The sequence below is a fragment of the Notolabrus celidotus genome, chromosome 16 (assembly GCF_009762535.1).
Source record: "Notolabrus celidotus isolate fNotCel1 chromosome 16, fNotCel1.pri, whole genome shotgun sequence".
Lineage (NCBI taxonomy): Eukaryota > Metazoa > Chordata > Actinopteri > Labriformes > Labridae > Notolabrus > Notolabrus celidotus.
In genome coordinates this window covers 29,054,101-29,067,022 of record NC_048287.1, presented here as the reverse complement: position 1 = coordinate 29,067,022, position 12,922 = coordinate 29,054,101, and the positions used below count along the sequence as shown (strand labels likewise).

Here is a 12,922-nt window from a genome sequence, read left to right as displayed (position 1 = left end):
GTTAGATATTGTTCGTTATCTTAAATTCGTCATTCGCACTCCTGTGACAGCAGCAGAACCTACCACACTTATGGCCTCTACAGCCTTCTGTATAACTCCATTAACCATCAACTGTTAATTGAGAAAGGAAATAACAATCTTTTGACATTTCATTTAAAACCAGAGAGAAATACACGTAGAGCAGATTTGTTATTGATTGAAGTTAACTGTTGTTTCAGTTTGTTATTGGTCTTGAGCCTGATTAGTACTTCTCCATACAGTGAACGAACAGCCGTAACATACACTCTAGGGGTGTAACGATTCTTTTCAACAACGGTTCGATTCGTATCATGATTCGTGGTTGCCGATACGATTAAAGGACGATGTTGGTTCATTTAGAACGATACGATCCGAAACGATTCATTGATTTGAAATCGATTCAGTAACTTTTTAGCCGAAAATTCAACCAGTGTGACTGTGAAAGAAACACCTTGATACTGGACAGTCCTGTTGTTGCCGTGATGTTTTTCGCCCAAGCCGAGTTTTGTCCTAGTCTCTGACTAAACATGCTGGCAAGGCCTGAGGCTTCTGCAGAGCCGATGTTACCTTGGAACGCTGCAAGAGTCGCCTGGGTGGTCGGCGTTGTGTGAAATCCCATGGCGCCTTAGTAGGTGGTTGGATAGATTTGTGGTGTTGCCGTGGTTCTTTACTTGACCTTTACATATCCTACAAACAGGGAGCGACTTATTTAGAACATGTCCGTCTTTGCAAAAGCCAAAGTGTTTCCACACACTGGACCTCAATGGTGGCTTGATAATTTCTCGCTCGCCGGCTTCTCCTCTGCCATCCGCCATGCTATGTTTTGTTGTCTGCTGACGAGTGGCGATGACGTGACAGACAGGCAGCCGGAATAGAGTAATGTTTAACGTCTTTATCATTAAAAGTGCAAAAAAAAACCAAATCCATATAAAGTCTGCCGTGCTTAAATCCAATGTGTTAGTTCCTAGTATCCATACAATCGATTTATTACCTTTTAAAACGATGTTAGATCGATATATGTTGACCGGAAGGTCAACTTGCCGAGCACAGATCAATGTAGTCGGATCATATGAATATAAATCAATACATCAATGTATCGTTACACCCCTAATACACTCTAGCTTAGCCTGAATCTCCCCAGAAACGTAGCAACACACCACTGACAGGTCTTAGAAACAGCTGGTAGCTCTGACTGAACCACAGAGGAAACTGCTCGGTGTTAGCTCGTAGCTAGGTGCTGCAGCCTGTTGGTTTCTCCATGAAAGGAAACTCAGAATGCTGAAAGCCGGTCAGTCTGTTGGTGTACTGTGTGTGCATACATTGGTGCATTGTAGCAAATTAAGCAGGAGTGACGGATGTTGAAGATTTATCGGCTGCAACTCTGTTTCTTGAAGTACATCTAGAAGCTCTATGAAGCTCTGCATAGTGGCACGGGGGCTGTGCTGCCAACTAGGGGTTTGGCAGTGAAATTGACGTCCACATGGACACAGGTGCAAAAGTTTAAATACTCACAGTGCTGTAGGTGATATATGTAGGCTCCTCAAGTGTTAATCAGGCTTCATACTGTGCTGGTTCATGTAATAATGGGATGTTATAGCATAATGCAGAGTATATAACTTCAGTAAGTTCTACTAAGTTCCAGCTGCTTTGAGCTGTTCATGTATTATCATCTCGAAAATCTCTTAATCCTAAATGAATGTGAAACCCCAACATCTTCACAATGTGTCAATTCACTGTTAATTACACAGTAATTACATTGTTATAAAGGGTTAATTCTGCTTCTTAAATCTACTTGAGTCTAAGGCAAGCTAACTGGGCTCATGGCATACGGCTCACTGATTTTTTTTCTGATACATCTTATTTTTCTCATGGCACTGCTCTCTCCTAGCAGCAGGCTTGTGTTTCAGCTTTGCATCAGCATCTGTTTGAAGCAACTGAATCATATTCTATCAGGGAGGGTGTAATGAGGAAAAGGTCAGTTCTGTATTGCATAAGTTGAGGTGAGCTTTCTACTAGATTGACCCTGAAGTGCAAAACACTACAACCTTTAACAAGACAATGTATCAGAGCAACAAGAGCAACAACTTCCTCCAGAAGAATAGAAACTTGAGAAAACACAACATTTCAGAAAACTCCAATTTTCTCACTTTTTTTTTCTCTTTGTAGCAAAAGGGTGTGCTGTCATACCCATGAGCAAGAAAAGTTTGGCACCCTGTCACAGTTGCAACAAGCAAAAACCAAGCGCACCTCTCCTTTTTCTGTTCATACTTTGAGTAAGAAGGTAGCCATTCAGCAGCTTTTAAGAATGACAAAGTTAAAACCTCTATTCTCTTATTGTTTGCTTTCTGAAATTGTTTTCTGTGTTGCTATTTCCTCAGTGATTGAATTCTGAATTTTTCTGTCGTGTACGTTTTCTTAAACGTTGTATTTTGCACTCTTAGCCTCTGTTTTTTACAAAACAGCCACAGTTAGGCGAAACCTGCTTCAAGTTAGAGAAAGCTACAAAATCCAGCAGACTTGTAGTCCAGACTTGATGTGGACAATTTGAAAACCTTTTTTTAACAAGAAGTTTTAAATGTCCCTAAAAGCAGTTCTTAACACCACAGTTTCACAATGTGAAATCATTTGAATGCATCAAGTGTCTGTCAGCTGAAGAAGTTACCAGTCGGACACAATTCTGTAATAACAATGTAACTGTGTAATGACATTGTAATAACACATTGTGATTGAATACACAGGGCGCACAATGCCGAGGTTGGGGCCATATTTGACAGGTAACTACTCCACTACACAAACACTTTTTCTGAAACCCCTCCTCTTGAATCAACTTTTACACAAACACAGAACCACAGCTTTGAGGCCACTGCTTTTCGGGATTTTTCACAGCTTTTGCAGAAGCCATCGGTTTGCGATACATGAGATAATGTTAAACACATCGAGTTGAACCATTTACCTGATCAATCAAATGGCAAAGGCTAGCACTGCATTTTGACTTTGGATTCAGCACCTTTCTAGATTTGTGCTTTGACTGCTGAAGGTCTCATTCAATCCCCTGCAGAACACTTTTCATCTCCTGCTCATTGACGATACCTCCTCTTTACGAACCAATGTCTGACAGACCATAATGAGAAAATCAAATATGTTAGCTGCTTTCTTGAAACCAGCTTTCTACGGTAATTAATGGTGGGGTGTGTTTGTATGACAAAGCACTGTCTTGCAGTGTGCTGTGATACACAGTTGGCTTAGTTTGTTTATAGACGCCCGATTCACTGCCGAGTCTTCTGAGTTTCATCCTTTTTCACTACAATACTCATGATCCACTCTGGATTCACACTAAAAGTGGCTCCTGTTCTCCTTCTCTTAGAACTTAAACATATTCACTGTGCTTTTTTGTGTGGGACCTTGATTGGACTCTAACCTGGGCTTGTGCAATGCCTGTTAATATCGGTCCACATCATGAAAATCTGGTGGTTATTTAAATTTGATGGATGATCGTCACCTCTGAACCCTCTCCTTCTGGTCTGCGTAGTCCTCGTCTCTCTCACCTTCACGTCCTCGTCTCTTTCACCTTCACATGAGCAGAGTCTGTTTTTGAAGTTTGGGTATCAAACCAATCCTTGAAAGTCCAAGCTGACGTTTGAACGAGTATTCTTCTACAAGTCTGATGAAGCTCTGTAACACCTTCGACTTGAAAACATTTCAATACGTTAATAAGACGGTAGAATGAGCCCTTACTATTGAATCTATCAGGGCCATCTTTTAATTCTGCTGATTTCACTCCCTGTTTTGAATAACAGGATACCTGCTTCACATTTTTATGTTTCAAGGTTTTTGGAGCAATTAGAAAAACTATGGAAAATATGAAGAATATTGCTCTCAAATCAGGATCATTTAGTCTCTTAAGTCCTCTTTGGTTTCTTGTATCAATTTTCTCTTTAAGTCTGAGGTTGAACAAGTTAAAAATTGTGCATAGAAGATGTGTACCTAACTGGTGGCCCACTCCAACATGAGACAGTTTTCAAGGTTCAAGGAAGCCTTTGTTATGTTTACTCGCCTTATTTGCGCAAGTAACTCGTGTACCAAGTACCCAAAGATAGGCTTGTTTTGTAAATTGGTACGGTGCTATCCTGCTGGAACAACTGGTAGCAGGTTTCACAGTTTACTGAATAATCCAACCTCCTCGCTCACTTTTCTTCAAGCAAGCTCCTTTTGTTCCATGTCCGATTAAAAAAAACGAAAAACAGAAAAACAGGTGAATGAAGCTCCTCTGGTTCTTGCTTCGTATTATATGTCATCCAAGGATCTCCATGCTGATTGGCCATGCAGCATGACGCTCAGATTTTTCAACTCTCCCCAATAAGCGAATGAAATGAGTAACGCGTTAAACCAATCACAGATTTGCGTCATTCATACGTTTATCTCGCTTTATTCGCTCAATAAAATAGATGAATAGGGTTTGAATCCTTAAATTACACCTATCAGATAACATTATGACGACCTGCCTAATATACTTCAGGTTCACAGCAGGCAGCCCCATTGGCGATGCACTGTGTGCTCTTTCTGTCAGAACCAGCATTAACTTGGAGCGCCTCTGTTGGATCGGATCACAGAGACAGCCTTAGCGTCCCACGCACATCGATGAGCCTTCGTTTCCCATAACCCTGTTTCCGGTTCATGGGTTTTTTCCCTCCGGGAACACTCCAGAATCTGCAGTTTTGACCTAGTTGCTCTGATTCCTCTTGTTATAGTCTCTGAAATCCTCACGGTCAACCACTTTTCCTGTGATCCAACACATCACCTTAGAGGACGAAAAGTTCCCTTGCTGCCTGACATATCCTACTCACTGATAGGTGTCTTTGTAATAAGATGATCAATGTTATTCTCTTGACCTGTCAGTGGTCATAATGTTATGGCTGATCAGTGTATTTCAAGCAGAGCCATACATGTGAGTCAATAAAGGATTAAAAAAAAGCATATCTATTGATTTCTGTCGGGGTTAGGTTTTTCTAAATGATGAGTGTGTTTTAGGGTTTGATTGATATAAAATATATGCTTAGCCCAAGAACCTTAAACTCTGACTTACACACCGTCCTTTGTTCTGTAAGTCATCCGCGTAGGATTTAACGTCACAGCGTTCACAAACAAAGACCAGGATCCACCACAGACAGGACTTGGCATCTAACGGCAGCAGCAATTTTAACTTGTGTTTTTTTCTCTGCAGAACCAGAAGTTCAGCCATGCACTAACTTGTTTGGACAGAAAGTCACTGCTCTGAGAAGTTACTATTATTAATAATTTGATCATGGAGTCTGGCCCCACACTGTTCTTACTGTGTCACTCCCTCCGTTTCTCCCTCTTTTTTATTGCTTTCCTGCTCCCTTCTCTCTTATCTCCTTATTCTCCCATGCTTCCTTGCTCCCTCTCTCTGCCCTTATCTGGCATGTCCTCCTCTCTTCTCTTTTCTTCTTCTTTCCTTTCCTATCCTGTCCTTCCTGCAGGGTTTTGACAGAGCTAGTAAGCAAAATGAGAGACATGCAAATGGACAAGACAGAGCTAGGCTGCCTTCGAGCCATCATCCTCTTCAACCCAGGTATGCAAACGGGTAGAAGTTAGCACTCAAGGTGGAAGGGGTCATTAAATAGAGAAAAGTGTGTTATAATGAAATTAATATTTTAACCGAGACACATAGAAAGTGTTTCTGTTTGTGCTCAGTGATATTTGAATGTTCTGTGTTGTCACATAAAGATGCCAAGGGTTTGTCCAACCCCAGTGAGGTGGAGCTCCTGAGAGAGAGGGTGTACGCGTCCCTCGAGTCTTACTGCAAACAGAAGTATCCGGATCAGCAGGGCAGGTAGGCTTTACCACACAAATGAACAAGTCAGAGGTGAGGTTGTTGGCTGTGAATACTGAAAAACCCATCCTGAGCAACTCCAAAACCACAAAGTGTGATTGATTGGTTGCTGCTTTGCTTTTATATACAGTGTTATCTTCAACAAAGCTGTTAAAGTAAGACTATTTAAAGAGCACCTCTCAAGAACAGAGGTCACAAGGTGCTTTACAACAACATCAAAAGAAAAACGTTACAAGGCAAAACAGAGATTGCAATTAAATACAAAAACATGACAGATTAAATAAAGGCAAGTCTGAACAGAGAGGTCTTCAACTGCTTTTTAAATCTGTCAACAGTGTCCACAGTTCTCAGTTCTGGAGACGGTTCCAGAGTGACCATTGAGTGCTCTGTACACAACAACAAGAATTTTAAACTGTATCCTACTATATCTAACTTTAAGCCAGTGTAAAGATATGAGTAACATGAGACCTTTTTAGATGATTTGGTCAACAGCTTAGCAGCAGCAGCATTTTGGACCACTTGTAGGCGGTTCAGGGAAGCCTTGCTAAGACATGTGAAAAGAGAGTTACAGTAATCCAGATGAGATGACACAAAAGTGTGAATAATCGTTTCTAGCTCAGCTGTGGACACAAAAGGTCTGAGTTTGGCGATATTTGTTAAGTGATGGAAAGAAGAACAAACCAAACTATTTACACGCTGGTCCAGGCTAAGGGCACGGCCCATTTGGACCCCTAGATTGCATAGGGCAGTAAAGGGGGACAAAAAAGTCACATACTTGACTAGACTGACCCTCACAGATTTAAAATTACATTTATAGTGGAGAAATATGAGGGACCAGTTGTGATAGATCCTTTTCTGGAGAAAATGTAAGGACATAAATTAACCTGTTCAGTGTTAGATTTAATAATCTACTGTGATATTTAGTTTGGCAGTTCTGCGATCAATCTCACCCCACACAAATTCCTTCTTAGAGATTTCTTTTCCTTTCCTAATATATCCTCTGAACTCTTTTTTTCAGCTTACATAACTCACAGATTTTGTAGTCATTTCTCGCTTTGCTGTCCTTCTCATTCTCGTTTTTGTCATCCAGGTTTGCAAAGCTCCTCCTCCGGCTCCCAGCACTGCGCTCCATTGGCCTGAAGTGCCTGGAGCACCTGTTCTTCTTTAAACTGATTGGTGACACGCCTATTGACACCTTCCTGATGGAGATGCTTGAGGCTCCTCACCAGCTCACCTAGGGGGGCCCGGTTCGGTTCTTTTCCGGTCAGGACCTGGTGCACACCAGGATTACCAACACGTCACCCCATGTTGGGTCATGGGCTCGTCTCATTGAGCCACACTTAACTGCAGCACCTGCTGGTTTCAATGTACTGGCTATCACACACACACACATATTCTCTGTCACTGGCTAATTAACTTTACACACACACACACACACACACACACACACACACACACACACACACACACACTCAGATCTTAGCTTGAATACATGAACTTACATAAAATGGCTTTCTGAAAAGTATGCCAACAAACACACACACACACACACACACATGTTCACCACCTTTTCCATATCTTGTTTTTCTGCACAGGGGTTTGACTCATGGATTTCATCCCTTTTTAATCACACTGCTACAGTTCATGTCTTAATTTTAAGTTAGCCTTCAGTTTTCACATCTTCATCTCTCAGTGGGTTTTTGCTTCTGCGTAACTGATATACTTCCCCTGTTTTACTTGGGTTACTTAGTTACACTGCTAGCTGCACCTCTGTATGTTGTATTCATCAGTAGTCTGTTAGTTATTCATGTATGGTTTTAGCTTGAAAATCAGGTGCGTAGCATTTCAATCAAATGTCCTCATGAAAAATTCACTTCTTTTAGGGCGGGAGGTGTCCCATGACAGACTGGCAGTAACACCTTCCCAGTGAGTTCATCAAATCACGCAAACATTTAAATATTTTATGCTTTCTTCAATATTCATGCTGAAACTTGTTTAAGTTTCTATTTTGAAGTACTGTACTCATGAAATGAGAGCTTTTTCCAAGGCATTGAAATCCAGGAAAAGGGGAGTGGGAGAACTTTGTTGAACAGACAAACCTTGTCCCTCCCACCATGATGCGCACAGCGGGCTTTGTAAAGCAAAGAAGAATGACTTGAATTTATTTTCCTAGTTTTAATTTTATCATTTTCTCTACTTTGGCAGCAGGTTGGCATTTTCAACAGCTTGAGGCTCAAAGAAAGAACAGCTTCATGCAAAACAAAATGGTATTTGTTAGTCCTTCCTTCCCTACCCCTAAATATTCCCTTTGCTGGTGGTCATAAATGCACTTTTGTGAGTTGTTACTGTGTAAATGTTGCTGTTTCCTAGAAATGACCATCAATTCTCAGACACCTAAGATGACCTTGAGGGTACTGTGTGTAGGATTTTCTCATAAATACATGATTGGCTACAACCAAGTGAAAGAACTAACACAAACTGTTAAGAGTTAATGGTTGAAAATCCAGGCAGGAGGCAGCTATGTTAGCATGTCCCAGTGCAATGGAAAGTCTGTTATTCTTGAAAATGTTGCTCTTCCTTACAGAATAGTTCTGTACAGTTTTTCATTGGCCATGTCAGAGTTTTAAGTCTGATCAATAAGTCTAAGGCTTGGCCTCTCTGTCCAGCAGGACTCTGTCCTCTACAGAAAAGAGGTGAAAGAGAGAAATAATGGTGCCAAGCAAATCAGCGCCAAAGATTGGAAATTACGTATTTGAATGAAATGCTCTGAAGTGGCATTGGTGCAACATGCATTTTAGTTGATGTACAGTCAACATGAAATTTGTTTTATTTGCAGTATTTTAGCCCACAGCTCATTGATAGATTCCTAGCAGTCATGAACCATGAAGCGGTGTTTCAATCACAAAGCACCTCTCTGCGTCTCTTATTGTAATGCAATAATGAAATAAGTCAGTGTTATATAATGGAAATCCTACACCTGCTACCTGCAGCTTTGGAAGCTTGATTCATTGTGTATTGGTTAAACGCTTGCCACTTTTGTACAGTAGATGTAAATAGTAATAAAAAACACAGGAGAAAAAAAAAGCCTGTTCACACTAGTGAAGTGAAAAATGAAAAACTAACAAATTTACAAACTCTATATCAAGCTGTCAAGTTATCATTAGACCGGCCTCCCTGTCAATGAGCCCAGGGCCAAACCACACCTCACAGCTGCTTTTGCACCAACTGATGCCAGTGCTTGATATTGTATTCAGTGATTGATTGGCTGGATTTCATTGAAATGGCACTTGACATTTACTGTGATTGAAATATTTGGGCAACTGAGTTTAAGCATGGCAGTGAAAGGCCAAAATGCAGCTACCACGTCATCAGGAGATAAACAGTTAACTATGAATGCATCCGCCGCTCAAAAGTGAGCAATACTGGGGTACACAAAGATTTGTTACCATTTTTGTTACATAGGTGTTTAAAGTAGTTGACATTCTGAGGTATATTTAGCATTCTTACAGTTACCACATTTATTAAATGAATATTAGAACATACATTTTGCAGTGTCATGTTACAGGAAAGAGGTACAGCTGTCCTCTACCAGGTGCTAAATAGCTAATACAGCCTTTTAGTTTAACACTTGCACATGTTCATCAATGCAAACACAGTATGCAAGTTCACAGACAAATCAGTAAGCTATTCTCCACTCTCCCAACAGGTCTGCTTAGGTTTTTTTTCTTTTCGTTTTTTTATGACCCCTGTTTTTTATTGCAAACCCCAAACAATGGAAAATGAACACCAGCTAAGTGCTTGCACATTTTGGCTGTGGCTGCTAAGTCTTTGTATTCTATCAGGCACAGCCAGTGTCTTTTGTATTTTAGACAGCAGTTGGCTGGTGAAGCAATGAAAGTAGCTGTTGCATTTTGGGGTCCACCAGCTACTTTAACTAGAAAGAGCAATGAGCTTCCTGCCTTGCAGATAGTCCAAATAAATCTTCTCAGAGAGGATCCTTGGCCTCCCCCATGTGATGTGGACGTAGAGGCTGGCAGTAAGGTGACCTGTATGACAGGTGCTTTTGTTTAGCATGTCAGCAAGTTGGTCTAACCTTAGAGTTTGGTGTTGTTTCAGTTTTTTTTTCTCCAGCCATGCATACAGCCAAATCGACAAAGTAATCTTCAGAGGTCCTCTTAAAAAAGAAAAGTCAGACCCTCATGCACCACTGCTCCGTCATTTAGGTGTTATTTCTCAGAGATGGGCAAGGTGGTGCCAAGCTAGCGTTTTAGGTGATAAGCACCAACATCTGCCTGCTTTCTGATACTGTGCTTGTTGGGTTGTGGTTTCAGTGCTTTAGCAACTTGAGTTCCTGCAGATGAGACTCGTAGTCTGAGCTTTGAGACTGCAGTGAAATGATTTTGTGGCCATTAGGCTTTGAGATCAGCTGTCCTTAGACAGTCAGTGGGATGAGGTTTGTGAGTGCTTCTCAAAATGAGCTTTTCTGCCTTGTCCCTAAGAGAGGAGCTGACTTTAGGATGTGTGCTTTAGTGAATAATCTCATCCTCTGCTCGGGTGGCTGCACAGCAGCTCTCTCTGCAGGTTTCTCTTTTGGAGCTTCCTTTTTTTGAATGTTTTGGCCTGCTGCTACTGCAACATGTGTATAGCTGGGGATGGGAATAATTACAGTATCAGTCAAGTGCTGGAGGATCCACTAGCTGATATGAAAAGTACATATAAAAAGATTTAAATATGCAACTTGTATACAGTATTCATATTGTGATTACATGGTTAAACAAATGTCATGCATTATGTGCATTTGGTTACTGGTATTTGTGCAGATTAGCCTCATCTGTTACACAAGTTCATATTAATTGGCAGTGATAGAATCTGGTATTCCCATCCCTCTTTATTAAAGCAGTTCATTTCAGTTTTGCTATGCCATTTCTGTAGGTTTTGCTATGAGCTTGGGCTGTTTGGAGGATGATATACAGAAACAGTGAGCAAATCAAAAAGTATACAGTCACTGCAGGCTCTGTATGTTAAACCACTTAAGCTTTGCTGATACTTTTAGCAGCAGTTGGTGGCTTGGTGTTTCAGTTTTTTGGTATTTGTAATCGGGTATGTGTGGCCACACGTGTATGCTTTCATGCACGTGTGGAGTCTGTCTGCAGCTATGCCTTTTGACTGGCAGATACTGAAGCTTTGGCTGTGACGTGCTGAGCGCTGTTGAATGGGTTTTTTTAAGCGAAATAATGAAAGGATGCACAGAGGAAAGGAGTCAGGCTGGAGGGGTGATTTACTGGTTTGTTGACCTGATGCTTTATTAACACAACTCAGCCTCCTCTCTTTCATTGCTTCGCCCCGTCTTCACTGCTTCACTTTAAATTGAAATGCTTACACACTCACCCGCGTGTTCTGAAAGTTACCGGGCTTCGCATCGGAATGGACTTGTAAAATAAACCTTTGATTCTTGGACTGTTTGAAAAGGATGTGAAGCTTTTCGTGGGACAAGCATTGGAGAGCTGTAAGGAAGGGATTCAGTGCCGTGTGTCCCTCTTTGCTTACTTTACTTGACGGCAGAGCAGCGACAATCTGCAGTTGCCATGGGAGACTGCTAGATTGCATCGCACTGCCCACAAATGTTTGTCGTTGCAACCGTGTGCACTCAAGGCAGACGCATGCTGTGACCTTTTGACTGTGTAGCAGTATTGTTGTCGCCATCTTTGTTACATTTTGGAATTACTCGCTTTTTAAAAACATAAAGATATTAATTCAAACGCTTTATTGAAATGGATCACAGGCTGTGACTGAAGAATTGATCATCTTGTATAGATGAGGTGTTAGGGCGGCATTTTTACCTTTTAACACAGGCCCCCCGGAGCCAAGGCCCATCCCATCATGATCAATAAGGCAGTGCGTGCTATGCAGCCTGAAAAGACCAACCCCACCGGTTTATTTATCACTGCCAAGCTGTTTACGGATGTGGCCGTTCGGATACAGGGCCACTCAGCGCTTGATTTTTTCATGTATGTTGTGATTATTGTGCGTCGCACTAGAGTGTGTGCACTAACCTTGGCCTGTGTAGTCCATACTAAAGAGGGGCCCTATTAGGAACGGAATGACAGCTCGTGTGGAGAGGGGAGGACTGGTCACTGGAGAGTGAAGTAGACAAGTGTGTGGTCCCCTCTTGGTGCTCAAGCTGTGCATTGGTGCTTTTTACAGGGTGCCCCGGCCTGAAAACGTCTACTTTGGTTTCCAAGACACCGGGACATGCATAAATGACAAAAAAATGCAAATAAGGAATGATTTAGCAGGGTTAGCTTAGCACAGCTCTGCACCTGCTCTTCTTCAGTTGCATTTGATTGATTGGGTTTATTCTGTGATCGGGTCAACTGCAAACTGTTTTCTGATCACTGTGTGTACATGTCTCTAAGACCAAGAGTGACAAACTCTGACTGACACAGTGCAAGGGCCTCCATAGGTCTGGTTTGCAGGAGACCCCTCTGAACAGATTCTGAACGGATTTGATGTTGTGGATCAAATAGATACGGCCGCCCTCTTTGAGCAGGAGGTTGATTTTAGTGTTTGAAGTTGAACAAGTTGTGAAGGGTTGCCTACAGAGAAGAGCAGGGACGTAAAGAACTTGGATCAGGTCGCATTTTGTTGATCAAGAATAAAGACGAAACCTATTTTAAAGTAGATCTAGAATCTTCCTTAATTGTTTACTCTTCGCATAAAGACTTCACACACTGTTTCTTTGTCTTGTTTCCCGTCTTTCTCTTCTCAGATTATGCTATTCATCTTTTGTTTATTACAAAGTATTAAACAAATACAAAAACTGTAAAATCAGAATGGAATCTGTCACTCTTTTAAAAAAAAATATCTGTCTCTCTCTTGTGTCTGTTCTTTGTCCTGTTTGTGTCATATTCCATCGTACACATGGAGTTGATTGACTATTGTGTGCTTTGGGGATTGAAAGAAGAAAAAAATATGAATAATTTTTCAGTCATTAATTCTGAATCTTGTTTCTGTTTGTTGTATCATGTCCGAGTAAAGGTTTTAATACTGTAA

At 41.3% G+C, this 12,922-nt stretch overlaps 2 protein-coding genes across 6 annotated transcripts in view; both read left to right on the top strand.

Annotated features, from left to right (window-relative positions):
* Positions 1 to 12,922, top strand: part of rxrba (retinoid x receptor, beta a) — a 27,512-nt gene extending 14,590 nt beyond the window's left edge. For 3 of the 5 annotated variants that reach the window (XM_034705735.1, XM_034705734.1, XM_034705736.1), the window contains 4 exons: positions 2,757 to 2,792; positions 5,517 to 5,608; positions 5,764 to 5,869; positions 6,960 to 12,922. In XM_034705735.1, coding sequence (XP_034561626.1) covers positions 2,757 to 2,792; positions 5,517 to 5,608; positions 5,764 to 5,869; positions 6,960 to 7,107 — 382 coding nt within the window. In that variant the 3' untranslated portion in view covers positions 7,108 to 12,922. The remainder of the gene's footprint in view (positions 1 to 2,756; positions 2,793 to 5,516; positions 5,609 to 5,763; positions 5,870 to 6,959) is intronic. The other 2 variants (XM_034705738.1, XM_034705739.1) reach the window with 1 other exon arrangement.
* col11a2 (collagen, type XI, alpha 2) overlaps positions 7,130 to 12,922 on the top strand; it is a 69,810-nt gene continuing 64,017 nt past the window's right edge. Inside the window, exons 1-3 of the mRNA XM_034705718.1 lie at positions 7,130 to 7,236; positions 7,753 to 7,795; positions 8,075 to 8,136. The gene's annotated coding sequence lies outside the window, so the exon portion shown is untranslated. The remainder of the gene's footprint in view (positions 7,237 to 7,752; positions 7,796 to 8,074; positions 8,137 to 12,922) is intronic.